The 14,221-nt window shown below is 37.9% G+C and overlaps 1 protein-coding gene across 9 annotated transcripts in view; it reads right to left on the bottom strand.

Moving 5' to 3' along the window:
• The window catches only part of ERC1 (ELKS/RAB6-interacting/CAST family member 1), a 290,099-nt gene that overhangs the window by 158,140 nt on the left and 117,738 nt on the right, over window positions 1-14,221 (bottom strand). For all 9 annotated transcript variants that reach the window (XM_051784916.1, XM_051784921.1, XM_051784922.1 and 6 more), the window contains one exon: window positions 8,136-8,329. In XM_051784916.1, coding sequence (XP_051640876.1) covers window positions 8,136-8,329 — 194 coding nt within the window. The remainder of the gene's footprint in view (window positions 1-8,135; window positions 8,330-14,221) is intronic.

Here is a 14,221-nt window from a genome sequence, read left to right as displayed (position 1 = left end):
CTGGAGGTGAAGCCTCAGTGCACGGGGCTCCATCAGTGAAATTGCGCAGAGGAGCACAGCAAGCATCTGCCCCAGGCAGCAGCCCCAAGCAAGCAGGATCAGATCCACACCCACACATGCTCATGGCAGAGCAAAATAACAAGTTTTGGTTCGCACTCTTTCCCTTCGAGCAAGGACACACACTTGCAGCATTCCTTACAAGATCCAGCAGCAGCGTTTCTGCCCAGCCCCATTAACTGTGTATTCCGATGCAACAGTCACACAGGGAGATAAGACAATTGTAATGCCAACTGGTAGTCTCAGAGAAAGCCATTTTCCTTTAAAATACCATCTTGTTAATCTTAAAGTTAAAGCCAACTTAAATCTGATCACTGGGCGCGGATCAAAATAGCGAGATGTGAACGCTTCAGTATTTTAATTAAGAAAAATGTACTTTAAAAGCTGTTGATTATTCCAGCTACAATTTTTCCCACATGCTTGTATATTGTAGGGAGTGAAACAAGTCTGCTAAATTAATCTCAGATGTACTTAGGGGGGAGTTTATGTAACGATTTTCAGTCAACCTTTGAATTCCATTTGTTTGACAGTGAGTGATTGTGTATATTTACGACTCTGTCATTCCTTCAAAGCAGTCTGACAAGGAACAACAGGCATTTGATCTTCCTTGTGTCTGTCAAAGCAGAAAGGCTATTTATGTTTACCACTTCTGACATATTTATGTTTACTTCTGACATATTTTCTTGGTAAAAAGAACGATGCCTGGTCTTTTCCTTTCTTTCTGGGTTGATATTTAGAGGGATAGAGAAGAGATAGAGAGACAGAGGGAGAAGGTTTGTGTGTACATCCATGTGCACAGGCATGCATGGATCTAAGAGCACAGACTTGGCCACTGATATTACTATTTCACTGGCTTATTGGCAATTACTGGATATTCCTTTTATTCTTTCTGTACTCCATGATATTGTAAGGATCTGATGCTTTTTTACTATACCAGCTGTATAAAAGAGAGTTTTTGGTGGGTTTTTTTCACTCCTTTTGTACTAGCTTGTGAGTATGGATACCCTCATATTGCTCAAAGATGTTGACTGAAACAAAGCTACAAAACAGCTTTTGAAGAGATGTAGTAAAGGCAGGCAACAATGAAACCCTGATATGCAAACTAGGCTCCTTATTTAGATGAGAATTCTTCTCCTTGGGTTTTAGAATTATTTTAATTATATCATAGTTCTTACACTCTACTGATCAAACAGCTGGATTAGGAGATATTTGCTAAATAAAACCCATCATTGCTACAATGCAGGCAGATGACAACTCCTATATTCATTAGAGATAATAAGCATGAGAGGGAATGCTTGATAACCACCCTGATTTAAAGATAAAAACAAAGAGGACTTCAGCGCTACAGAAAACTTGGCAGGAAAAGAAGCCTTCAAAAAAGCTCACAATCAGTGCTTCTCATTATTTGTACATATTTCTCTAGTGCAGGGTCCTTCTTGGAGGATCCAAGATCAGATCCTTAGTCTTGGATTAGCAGACAAACCACACTTTCAGCCCACGGTTGAATTTAACAAAGGAGTAGGTCTGTACTCAGTTCCATGGACATGAATCACTCTGTTTAATAATGTCAGTCCTGCCTGCTTGAACATGGACATAATACTAGGGCAAATACCAGGCTTTAGGTGTTTCAGTGATGGGATAACACAGCAGGCCCATTCAGCCAAAGCCTGCACCAGCCCTGACCTCTCACCATGTCAGGGGCTGGACTAATTGGGGTTCTTTGACCTTGTATTTCAGAACAGCTGTTTCTGCAATATCACAAAGTTTCAGTTTCTCCCAAAACACAGGAAGAGGGAGAGAATGGGAAATAAAGAACAGCTAAATAAAGAACAAATCGAAAAAGGATATCCCATTATATGAAAAAGGTGAGGATGGATTGAGGAGTCACCGTAAAATCACCATGATGGCTTTTTTATCTGGTGCTCTCTACAGATGGATTTGCAATTACTGGCAGTGTCTCCTTGTCTCTCTTTCCTTAGATGCAGGTTTCAAAAGCGATTAGTGAGTCTGAGTGTTGATCTTAAGGCACTTTAACAAAGGTTGACTTTCAGAGGGCAGACACTTGCCTTCTGAAAATCGGCACACTTTCAAATGTATGAAGTTAAATACCTGTAAATGAAGGCGCCTGCATCTTTTATTTTTATCTGTTTAAAGCAGTTATGTTGATCTAAAATGGATTTCGTTTTCCCTCTGTGAAACTTAATATGGGACTTCAGGAGTAATGCTCATTTTGTAGGAAGAGAAAGAAAGACTTAGAAGAAAGAAATGACTTCTTCATTTCCTGGCTCAGAAATTATGAAAATCTTAATATTCAACAGATCTGTGTACTCTGAGGGAGAGCTGAACTAACTATGGGCCTGACCACTTCTTTCCATTACAAAACCTTATCCTCAGTTGATTGCCAAAGATTAACAAATCTTGCTGATATTTTCCACGACAGGTGTCAACCTCACCCCGGATTTTTTGGGGACAATTTCAGCTATGTCCTTCACACGCCAAAGGCAGCATTCCTGTGGAAAAAATTTGTTCATATGGTTGAAGACTGTATTGCTTCACTGCAATATTCATATATGCTCACATAAGAGGTGAATTAAAATTACAAGGCAATCTTCATTTTGGAATATCCTAAGTTTTGAGTGATTTACCTTCGAATGTTAATAGTCACTTAAGCTACACATTTTTGAGGGAAGCAGATGAAAAACACAACAATAGATTCTGCCTTGTAATAATACCATTTGACCGTAAGATAAATATATTTGATTTGCTCTTATGTTTTATGGCACCAAAATGGACTGAAGTATTTGAAAATAATATTTAATTGTTTCAGGTTTTCCTATGCCTGAATCAGAATTCAATTTACTTTTGGAGGACTATAATGAGTTACAACAATTACTCAAGGTTAACGGTGATGATTATGACTTTATAAACACCTTTCTTTAATTTGACAACAACCCTTTTACTTTAAATTATTTATATGCCCTGAGGTGGTTCTTGCTTAGGAATTCTATAAAAAATTATTTAAAAATTCAAAGAAACAACCAACTTGAAGACCAAAGACAATTATTATAAGATGAGAGTAGTGGTTTGAAAATATGTATTTCAACTTCAAATTGTTGACTTAAGCATAGGGAATAATTTACTAGTACAGTTTCCTTTACACTATTCTAGGAAACTGTAAAGTTGATGGAAAATACAGCTAATTTCTCTATCCTTCACAGAACACTACACAAACATATCAGTGTCTTAAAGATATACAAAGTAAGAAACTTCATTTTGCTGTCCACATTTTTCAGCACTCCTTTGAGATCACCCAATTTTTTAAATCTTTTATTTACTGTTGAGAAGAAATATTTAAGATGAGGACTATACCCTTTAGCTGCTACAAATCAAAAGTTGGAAGGCTTCCTCTTGAACAGGGCATCCTTAAATTCATTTTAGAAAAACTCTCCAAAATCTCTTTCTTAAAATAGCCACCAACTCCAACTGTCCTTAACAGGACTGCTGGTAGTCCAAAGCTGAGTGCTGTCTTCCTTAGTTCCCAAATCAAAGTCAAGCTTCCTCCAGGAAAATAATGGTAGTGCCCTGTGTACTTACAAGAGCTACCTATCTTATATAGCGAGTATGCTGAATGAAAATCAATATTAAACCTGTAACTGGAACTGGGACTTCCACATATATTCACTCAGTGCTTACTTCTGAAGCAACATATACATATATACTTATTGCCACCTCTCAGCTACAAAGTCAGTCCTTATTTGCACAATATAAGCACACAAACAGGTCTGCATGTAAACTACCCATCTGAAGGCTGTGAAGGCCATGTCCCAGATAAGTAGCATTATTTTTCTTTATCTTCTTTTTTGTTTGTTTTCTTATTTCAGGATAATGATCACAATAAATCTCAAGAATAAGCCAATACTGACCTCTATCAATGACAATGTTTTAGAACACTTGAAGAACACTTGAGTTTTAGCAGGTTCAGGTAGAACTGAGAGCAGAGAGTTAAAACACAGCAAGAGAATTAGAACTGAAAAGCAACAGCTTCTGTTGAGTTTAAATCAAGGAGAATAGCAGCAAACCTCCTCTGGACTGTGGTCACAGCCACTGTGACACGAGTTGAACGCAGAGACTGTCAGAGCTTGTACTTGACAGCACCAGCTCCTGTTTGACCCACGGAAAAAAAGCGTAATTGCAGCAGACCCCAAGAGCAGCAGCAGCAGGAGCGCCGGGCAGCCAGCGGCGACATTCCAGCCCGGAGGAAACAGAAGCCTTAGAGAGCACTCACTTTCCCAGGAAGTCCCACACAAACCCCCCTACGTGTTGCGGTGCGGGGACCGACACCTGGTAGGGAGGGTGCAGTTTGCGGGAGGCGTGCTTTCTGAGGAAAGGCACGGGCAACAAAACCCCGCGCGGACAACACAAAACAGCTCGTGGAACCAGGACGGGACAGTGTCAATGGAAAGGGAAAGGCGAGGGAGGAAACAAAACACAAAATGGAAAGTTACAGAGAGAGACGGGAGATTGTGGAATGGCAATACAAAAAGCAAACAGTTAGTAAGAAAGAAAGTGAACAACCAGACAGCTACAAAAAACCCTCCACACACCATCGCAATCGGGGACAGAAACAAAACTTATAGGGCTGTTCAACCACAGAAGAAAAGTGGACTTAGGGCCCACCTTCTCGTAAGAAAAAACAAAATCCTCCCCACAGAGAATATAAATTAATGAGTTTGTGCTTTTTGTGCTTTCAAACTTCTGTATAGCATGCACCATACTAACCCTTTTTTTTATATCTTTCCTCCCATTCACAGCTGAAAAACAGTGTCACCCACCCAGGAATTCCAACAGCTACTGAAGAGTGGAAGCATTTCCTTCCTCATTTTAATTTAAACCAAAGACAGCTTTGCCTACATTGAAAAGGCTTTAAGAGAACAGTTTTCTGCTTTTTATTTAATCTTCCTCTCCCTACTGTCTCTTCCCCTTCTCTGTTCCTCCATGCATACTTCCCTAATAGGTGACACATTTCTTCTCTTCCATGGATGAAACTGTGCTACTATTTCTCTTTTCCTGACCACAGATGGTCTAGTTGTCACATATAACCAGCATAAGAGAAAACTGCAGGGAACAGAGACTTTCTCTTTTGAAAAATCCCATTTTTGTTAGTACAGTTATTCTCTGAATGTGACTTATTTCTTCTCATCTTGCTCTACACAGAATACTAATGGTTCCTGATAGGCACAGCAATATTCACTATTTTGCCTGCTGACAAATGCTTCTGCAAGCACTGGGGTTTTTTGCACAGCAGAGTTTGAACAGCTGTAGAAGCATTAGAAGTCAAGATAATTTCTAGCTCGCTCTGCACAGACCTCAGCTTAGGAAAGACTTTTAAAATTATCTATTTTTTTCCCAGGAAACCAAGACTCTAGCTCTTAAACATCCATGTAACATGCCTGGATATATAAGTTCAGCCATGAAGGAATATTTTATAAACAAGCATGGTAGATAAAACCAGGCCCAACCTATATATTTAATAGGCATGTTAAGATCTCTGCTTTGTGCAAAAACTCACAAGAAGAAATCAAGGTTTTAGGGAATAGTGGTTTGGGGAGCAGCTGAAAACAACTAAGGTCAAACAAATGGCAACAATTATTCAGAGAAAGAGAAACTACTAATTAAAACCTCACTATAAAGTCTCTGAAACTTTCTATCTTTTTCTCCAGTGCTATGATTATATTACAGTTCCACCTGAAAAATTATTTTAAGTCTTGATACTTTGCTAATTCACCACACTAACAGTATCCACCTTAGATCTGAAGACTTCTAGTTTCACTTACAGTGGTTATGGAACATGAATATTCTTAGATGCTTTCCCCCTTGATTTTCTCAGCTGCTGGAAATCACATGGTAACAAAAGCAGTCTTTTCTTTTACATAGTTGAAATACACCTATTCTAATTAGTAGAAATAAAAGAAAACATATTTTATATGTTATCTGAGTAGAAAAGATGACAAGTTAAAAAGAGAAGAGGACCACTCAATTTTTTTACAAGAGTGAAGGTCAGGTGGTAAGAAGGAATGGATAACACTGAATAGTCAAAGTATTCACCGAATTGCTATGGAATGATGTCCAGTCATTTGGGGGTTTTATATTTTCACATTAAGAGTATGGTCTGTGGTTGAAGCAGCAAGGAACTACCCTGCAACATGAAAAACAATAATTGCTTTGCAGATCTCTAGAAGTGCATCTTTTCAAAGAAAAAAGTTGCTATCTAACTCTTTGAAGACTGGGTTCCAATGCCTTTATTTGTAGAAGAGAAAGAGACCCATCTTAATTGCTCTTCTTTGTTATTTTTCCCTTGTAGACTGTAAACTCTTTTGATTATAGGACACTTGTATGTGTCTATTCACTGTTTGATGCTGCAAGTCTCAGTTGTGATTAGAGGCTTGCATTACAAGCATAGGTAAGAAGATTCTCTTCCTGCCATTTCACTCTCCTCCAGGAATCAGGCTGAGGAATGACACATTTCTGACTTGCTTTTCCTAAGCATTAGTTACTTCTGCACACAGAAAAAAAAGTAAGGCACTATGAACATATTTCTTCCCTATACCCTACCTCTAATCTAAATTTGCTGCTTAGACCTGATCCCTACTAAACTTGCATGCCCTAGGATGATGACATGGTGAACTTCACACCTGAGACAGGCACCTCAAAAGAACAGAGAGAAAAATCACACAGACAAATGACTCATAACTGCAATGTAGCTTTTCCATGCCTGTATTTAAGGAACCTACTCTATCAACCTATTGCCTGGATGTTCTGCTGAATACATTATGTATCAATAGGCTGAAAATTCTTGTCACATAGGAAAAAAGGGAAGACAAAAAGAATGTATCCTCACCTTTGGGTGTTCAAGCCATAGGTATAAAGAATTTGGGTCAAACAAAACAACTTCAACAAAACTAACAGGATGTTGCTTACAATGATAAAAGAGAGAAATCCAGACGACAAGTTGAACTGTTTCGGAGCTCTTTAACTTTCAAGGAAAAGAGAACGGACTCCTTACAAAAGAGTTTTTCAAATCATTCACAGGGGCCCATAATTTGACTATCAGTAAGCCAATTAAAAATAACCATTGAATGCAGAACCTGAAATGTCCTCTACTCAGTTGCCCTAATTTTCCTGACACTAAATTGCAGAGCAGTTGAGTAGTGAAGAGATACAAATTAGAAAGACTATTCTGGCACAAGACAAATGGGAACAATCAAATTTCCATTTTGCTGTTCCAAGTTAGTGATTCTTTACGGTGAATGGTAAAGTAAACAAAAAAACCCAAACAGGTATTGCTGCCTAGAAATTCCCTCTTGGCCCAACTGTAAGGTGAGAAAATGAGAAAATGTTCTGTGAGAACACAGAATCTAACTCAGGTCTTTCCCAAGATCTACTATTTATAATTGTGAAACAAATGTCACGGAAACATAATAAATCATAATTTTTTGAGGGGCATTATAGTCTTGAAAAAGTATCTTGAGCACCCTGGCTCCAACAGAAAGATGGAAAATGCTGAAAAGGGCCGAACTGCATTTTGTTTGGACAAAAGCAGATCTATTCATTAGGCTTCACCTGGGACAGAGTTTCCCTGTGTCCCTACCAGTACAAAGAGTTACCATGGACTTGTCAGCAGAACCTGAGTAACTAGTATCACAAGCTCTTAAAAGTCATGTCTTATTTGTTTTGTGAGAGCCATGCCTGAGGAATTTATGAAATCGAAACAACAAACTGTTCTAGAAACACACCAGTGCCAACAACTTTTCCTGCCCTCTCCATTCCCTCACAGTTCTATCTACCCTTCTAGTTCTATCTATAGCAACCCTATTTTTGAGCAGCCAGGTAGTGAAAGCACACAGTAAGATAACCTCTTGCTTACAATCCACCACGATAAAGGACTGAAGATAGAAAAACTCTAAACAGACTTTCCCAAAATAGGCACTTTAAAGTTTTCAAGACAAGAAAAACAGACGAACTTATCTCTAACTTTAATCAGCTCTTTTGCTCCTCTATTAACTTTATACCACTCTCACCTCTCCAGTTCTGCTATCTTCTTATCCTTATCATTCTTCTCATTTTCCATCTCTTTCAAGATTTCCAGAAGACGATCCACTTCAGCTTGAGCCTTGCTGGATTCCTCCCGATACCGTGTTACCTCTCTTTCCAGCTGCTGCATACGATCACTCAGCTCTGGGCTGGCCCTTGCCTCCAGTGTTGCCTCATGAGCCTGTAGGAAAAAGGTTCAAGAAAAAAAAAACCACTTTCATCCACATGTATGTATTTTACAAATACTACAACAACTGCAAAATGCTATCTAGAGACCTATTTCAAAACGGCAAGATTAATTATCACACAGAAATATACGGGGCCTGTGCTACTTTCAAGTATGAGAAAATACTTTCAGGGAGAAGAAAAATTTAAAACAAATTTAATTTTTTTTAGTTTAGCCTAAAAATGGTTGTTAATCTGAAACAGAATCGAAATAAAAAAGAGGTAAAAATATGAAAATATTAAAAAAGTTTAACTTCTTTGAAAGGATGGGAAAAGAAAAGCAACTGTGAGTCTAAAAGTTCCCAAAATACACTTTTAAAACAGGGATAGGACTCTAGAATTAGTTACCTGAAGAATTTATAATAATCTATATAATCTAGAAAAACAAAACATCGGTTAATAACTACAATTAATACAATAAATACAATAACTTCAATAACTACATCCGTATGCAAAGTGTCAGATATATTTGCACAGATGGTGCTGGTGTTCTGAAGCCCTTGCTAGTTATGTGAGCCATACAGACCAGGATTAATATGATTATGGCTATCTCCTGAAATTGTCTTTGTCTATTCATCTAGGAAATATATAGGGACAAAAAGTATTAGAGGACTGTGGATTATATGATCCCAATGAAGAGATGGTTTGGGTTTTTTTTAAGTGGTTTGGTTTGTTATTAACATCACTAATTTACCAGTAAAATTAATTCAACAGTTCCCAAGCATATTAGAGAGAAGGAAAATGTAGTATTTATGGTGGAAGTTAAACCAGCTGACTAAGGACTACCCTTTTATACTCCCCCTGCACCTCTGCCCTTGGATCTTGATCTGCAATTTGGTATCAACTAAAGCTATTTCAGAATTGCTCAAATTTGCTTCAGTGAATAGCAGGTTTGATGGAGCTAATCTGCTGATGAGGATTGCCTGCAAAATCAAGGCCTTTCTCTTCTCTGAAACATACCTCCAAGAGAAAATAAGACTACAGACTTTTCTCCCCACCGTGTGCAGCTGCAGAAAGTTGTTTTACAAGCTGCCAATGTTCTGCTCCAAAGCACACTAAGTCTGGATCTGATAGTAAAGGACTCTGTTGCTTTTAAAGGTAATTGGAGAGAACTGCAGCAGTATAAAACACAGGGTTAGAAGCTGCTGCTTCCAAAGAACCAAATAGCAAAACTACACTTGGCTAAATCTGTTTAGTTATTCAGTAAAATAAGACTGGAGGAAAATATCCATTCATTGACCCCAACATTTTTGCCTTGAAGTGTTTTACTTTTAATTAGCTCCTTCAAAGCCAAGGCCACATTCTAGTGAAATCCAGGAGAATCTTGGAGTAGAATATTCTAGGACTGAAGGATATCTTGGTGCCTGTCTTTACTGGGACGACAACCTTGGGACAGAGCTGGGTTTCCCAAACAATGGAACGCTTCATGTTCCAGGGCCTTGGCCCTGCAGCTCCCACCTTGGGGTCAATACTAAACTGTTTTGGCTTTTTTTTTTTTTTTTTAAAAGACAGGAATTCCAGAAAGCTGGTTAACCTGTACAGTATTTTATCCTAGAACAAAATGCCTGGCCATCCCCAGGTCTCCCACTGAGGAGTGCCCAATAACCAAAGATCATGGAAGAACGGAACTCTTTCCTGAGGCAATGGATTTAGGAAGACTAGAAGGCTCCCTGCTTCGAAGAGACTTCCAAGTCAAACCCTGACACCCCTCCATCACTGAACTGTAAGTCTGAAAATCCTGCTTCTGAGCTTCTGACTGAGACACGGACCCAAGTGCATCCCTGGTGAGCCTGGAAGCTTGAGAAGCCTTTGGGATACAGGGCTGTCAATGCTTTCAGATTCCTTACTGCTCCATAAGCACTTCAAATTACATGCCCTTGGAAAGGGCTTTCTACAGCAAGTGGAAGTGTAATTAATGCTCTGCCAAGAGGATGCAGACTCCAGGAGGACATGGCAGCAGTGAGCCTGACAAGTGTGTCAGCTCCATGAACAGCTGCAAGCATCAGGGGACATACTTGGCTTTGGAAAGAGAGTGTTGGTGGGTGTTTCTGAAATGCCTTTTTGGGATTTCCAACCTGCAGGAAATCTGAAATATTTTATTTCATTTCCTTTTCAACTACACCTAAATTTCAAAGAAAAAAAATCCATCTTTCCTTCCCAATTCCAGGGAACTGGGAATACTGGTTTTGGGGGGACACCTATACATCTACTGGGGGCATCTATATTCTCCTAAGAGACTCTATGTATAGAGTTAAGTCTGGATTTCAAAAGACACAGAGCCTGAATTCTTCTGCACTGGATTTAGGTATGTTTCCAACATCCCAAATTGTTTGTTTTAACAAATACTCCTCCAGGCTCTTTAAAGTCATCCAAAATACATGATCAGATAATCAAGAAACTCCTTTAAAAAAAAAAAAAAGCAAAGTTGGGCTGTTAGCCTGGCTTATTAAACTGATTCAAAAGAAGTTATAAGAGCTAATGCAATTCTACTGTCAGAACAGTCCTGATTTATATTACTCTGCTAATAAAAGCATCTCCACAACAACCCAAGAGACACTACTGAGAAGAGGAAATAAATTTTCTTTTTTAGAAAATTAGCCAACAAGTCAGTATGTCTGGTTCTTATAGAACCAAAGGGCTATTTACACGACATAAATTATTAGTTAAGACACGTAACACATGTTATTTGTATATAATGCACATAAGTATGGATACTTTCACCTAACACAAAGAGAATGTTATGTGATATGGTGTAAACTGGAGACCACTTCCTGAGTCGAGAATTACTGACTGAGTGCCTTTGGTCCATTTTGTGGGTTTTGTACAAAATACGTGTTTCATGACCATATCTAAAATCCTACTGGATTCATTTATTGTATAGGAGAGAAAACCAGTGCATTTAGAGGTTTCCCACAAACTCACATCAAGATTTGGGACACGGGAAATTGGCTACCTTCCCAATGCAACATTGTGCAAAATAATTCATCAGTTTGGGTTTTGTTTTTAAACCAAAAAGTTAAACTCATATAATGAATTCCTATATTCGCAGTAAAAAACCCCACATACAACTTCTCCTACCCACCTAAAGGTGTACAAAAATTCCAAAATAAGTAGTAATTTCATTTTTGAAACAGAATCAACATATAAAATGACAAATGCACTAAGAGTTTCTTCTGTATTATGAGACTCTAAGAAGTATATTTCAATAAGTTTGACTTCCATCTCTGCCTGGCACAGTATCTGTAAATCTGCCATCTCTTAATATAGTTACAAACAAATGTGATAATGCATTAAAAAAGTATAATGAAAATAATATAAATTTAAAAAGCAGCTTGCTTAGGGTGAAGGGAACACTGCTCTTTCTCCTCTGACAAACAAGAGTCTGCACAGGCCATGGAGTTTACCTCAATACAGGCTATTTTAAATCTCTTAACTGTCACTATGATCCCATCATTAACTAAGTCTGTTCCTGTGTGGAGTCAAACAGGTGAATTTAAGCTACTTTCAAAAGCACAACCAAATCTGCATGTTTCATTCTGCATTGATCTGCCTAAGAAACACAGCCACATTTCAGCTAGAAAGCAGCACTTTCTTAAACTATGTTTTCACTAGCAAAGCTCATCTGATCAGTATTAATCTTTGCCAGTGTGAATTCAGTTTCAAATTCTAAGTGGTTCAGGACAGAGAATAGCTTAAGCTCACTACTCTGGATATGCTCTCACAGTTCTTAAGAGGGACTATAAACTAAAAGGTGGTTTAACAGCTTTCTGCTTTCCTGCTCTTAGCCATCATTTCCCATCTGGAATGTGTAAGCGATGGGGTGAGTGCTTCAGGTACCTAAGAAATATAAGAAAGAGTGATTGTTCCTCAAATAAATGTACTATAATTTCTATTGCTTCCACAGAAAATCAGCTGACAAAGCCAACTTCTACAACTAAAACAAAGATGACCAATGTTTCACAGAAATAACCACTATTTACAGATGGAGAGAAGAGGAAGACAAAACACATTAAAAAGAATTTTCTAAGTTGATATTTCTTGTGCCAAAACCCTCTTTATTAAGAGGAAAGGTAATCTTACACAGCTTAAAGCATGCCAGAAGCAGGGAAGAAAACAATAGCACAGATCCAATTTAAAGGTTCTAAAATGTAAATAAAAATTCCAAACATTATGACTAAGATTCCAAATCAGTATTCCTAAAAGATTAACTAAATCAAACAGCAAATAATTCACAGCAAACACTTTCTACTTTTACCTATGAATTGAGACAGTAAATTCAGTTTAACATTTCACATATAAATATTGCCAAGAACTTTTGGCCACAACGTGGAAGTTCCCAAGAACCTGAAATCCCATTTTAATCCACCCTCCTACCTCCAAGGGTTCCTCATGTCTCCTAAAAATAGTAAATGCACACACAAATACAAAAAGATATTATGACTATTTACTGCAAAAGACAAACACACATACTCACTTTCTGTACTTTTCCTATGATGAAGGCAGCAATTCAATTGATAAGACATTTGTGCTGCCTTCTATCATGTCATTATTAGCTTCAATAAAATTATAAATTTAAAAAACAACCAGACTTTCTCTTCCTTTTGTTCCAAGGCTCTGCACACCACATATTGTAAGAAAGCTTTTGGAGAAGGTTGTAATGGAAGCAGAAGGCTCAGGAAATTCTCTCATATACTATGCACTGTAAACTTGAGTCTGTCACAAAGAGTTATTTGTTGTCTTTTAACCATCTTTAAATGGTTAGTCTTTGTTAATGTAACTGCAAATTTTTGACACTGAATAATGTTGGAATCAATTCATAAACAAATTATTTTCTTTATAAAAAAATTATAAAGACTGGAAGATGCCTCAAGAGAAGGCAATTACTATCACTTAAAAAAGTAATCTCTTCAGAAAGAGATCAGTTCCATAGTTGTTATTAGACATTGAAAATTTGCTCTCTTTGGAATTTACAAAAACACAAACAATGTATAAAGACAGGAGGGAAATGCTCAGGGAATGTCTGTCTTTATGAGCAAACTTCAACCCTCTCACCTGCCTCCTCTGATCTGGACTTTATTCACCTGACCACAGGCTACCACTATTTTACAGAAACAGAACTTAAGTAACGACCAGATATTCAGGACCTGCTTTTGGATATTCAGTGTATGCCTCTATACTTCATTTCTTTTAAATTGCAAAATGACAAAAAAAAATATTTCCCCAATTTTCTTTCTATCATGCTAATCATGACTGCAGGCTATTTTTTGGCAAATAGTAACTAATCAACTTCATAACATCACCAGTGGGAAATGAGGATGTGTTATTATACCTGTTGTGCAGGGGAAAAAATGAAACGCAACAATATCCTGCCTTATTCACTCAGTGCTTTCCTACTACTACAAAAAATTTGACCATCTAATTTCTCTAGACGATTACCATCTCCCTCATATATCTCTGGCTCGCTCTTGGAGCATTTGTCATGCAATACTGAAGCCAGCAAGAGTCTAGCAGACAATAATTTAGTTATAAAATGCTGTTACAACTACCTCACAATGAAAAATGAGAAAGACCACACAACGTGGCACTGGCCATTTCTCAGCTTTTGGATATTTAATTTTTCAAAGTGAGTGTTATCTTAACAAGGTTTCTGGGAGAGGTACAGCAGGTAAGTTTAAATTTTTTAGGTATAAGAAATGCAGGGAGAAAACCTCTCAAACTTTCCCCTGCATGATAAGATGCTGACATTGTCATGAAGCATCATCAGGACTGGAACTTTCAGAGCCATCATATAATCATAGAGTGGTTTGGGTTGGAAGGGACCTTAAAGATCATTTACCATTCCAACCCC

The sequence above is a fragment of the Manacus candei genome, unplaced genomic scaffold, assembly GCF_025592945.1.
Source record: "Manacus candei isolate 608988 ecotype Guabito, Panama unplaced genomic scaffold, ASM2559294v1 h1tg000018l, whole genome shotgun sequence".
In the NCBI taxonomy this organism is placed as follows: domain Eukaryota; kingdom Metazoa; phylum Chordata; class Aves; order Passeriformes; family Pipridae; genus Manacus; species Manacus candei.
The sequence above is the reverse complement of the archived record's forward strand: the minus strand, read 5'-3'. Positions and strand labels throughout refer to the sequence as shown.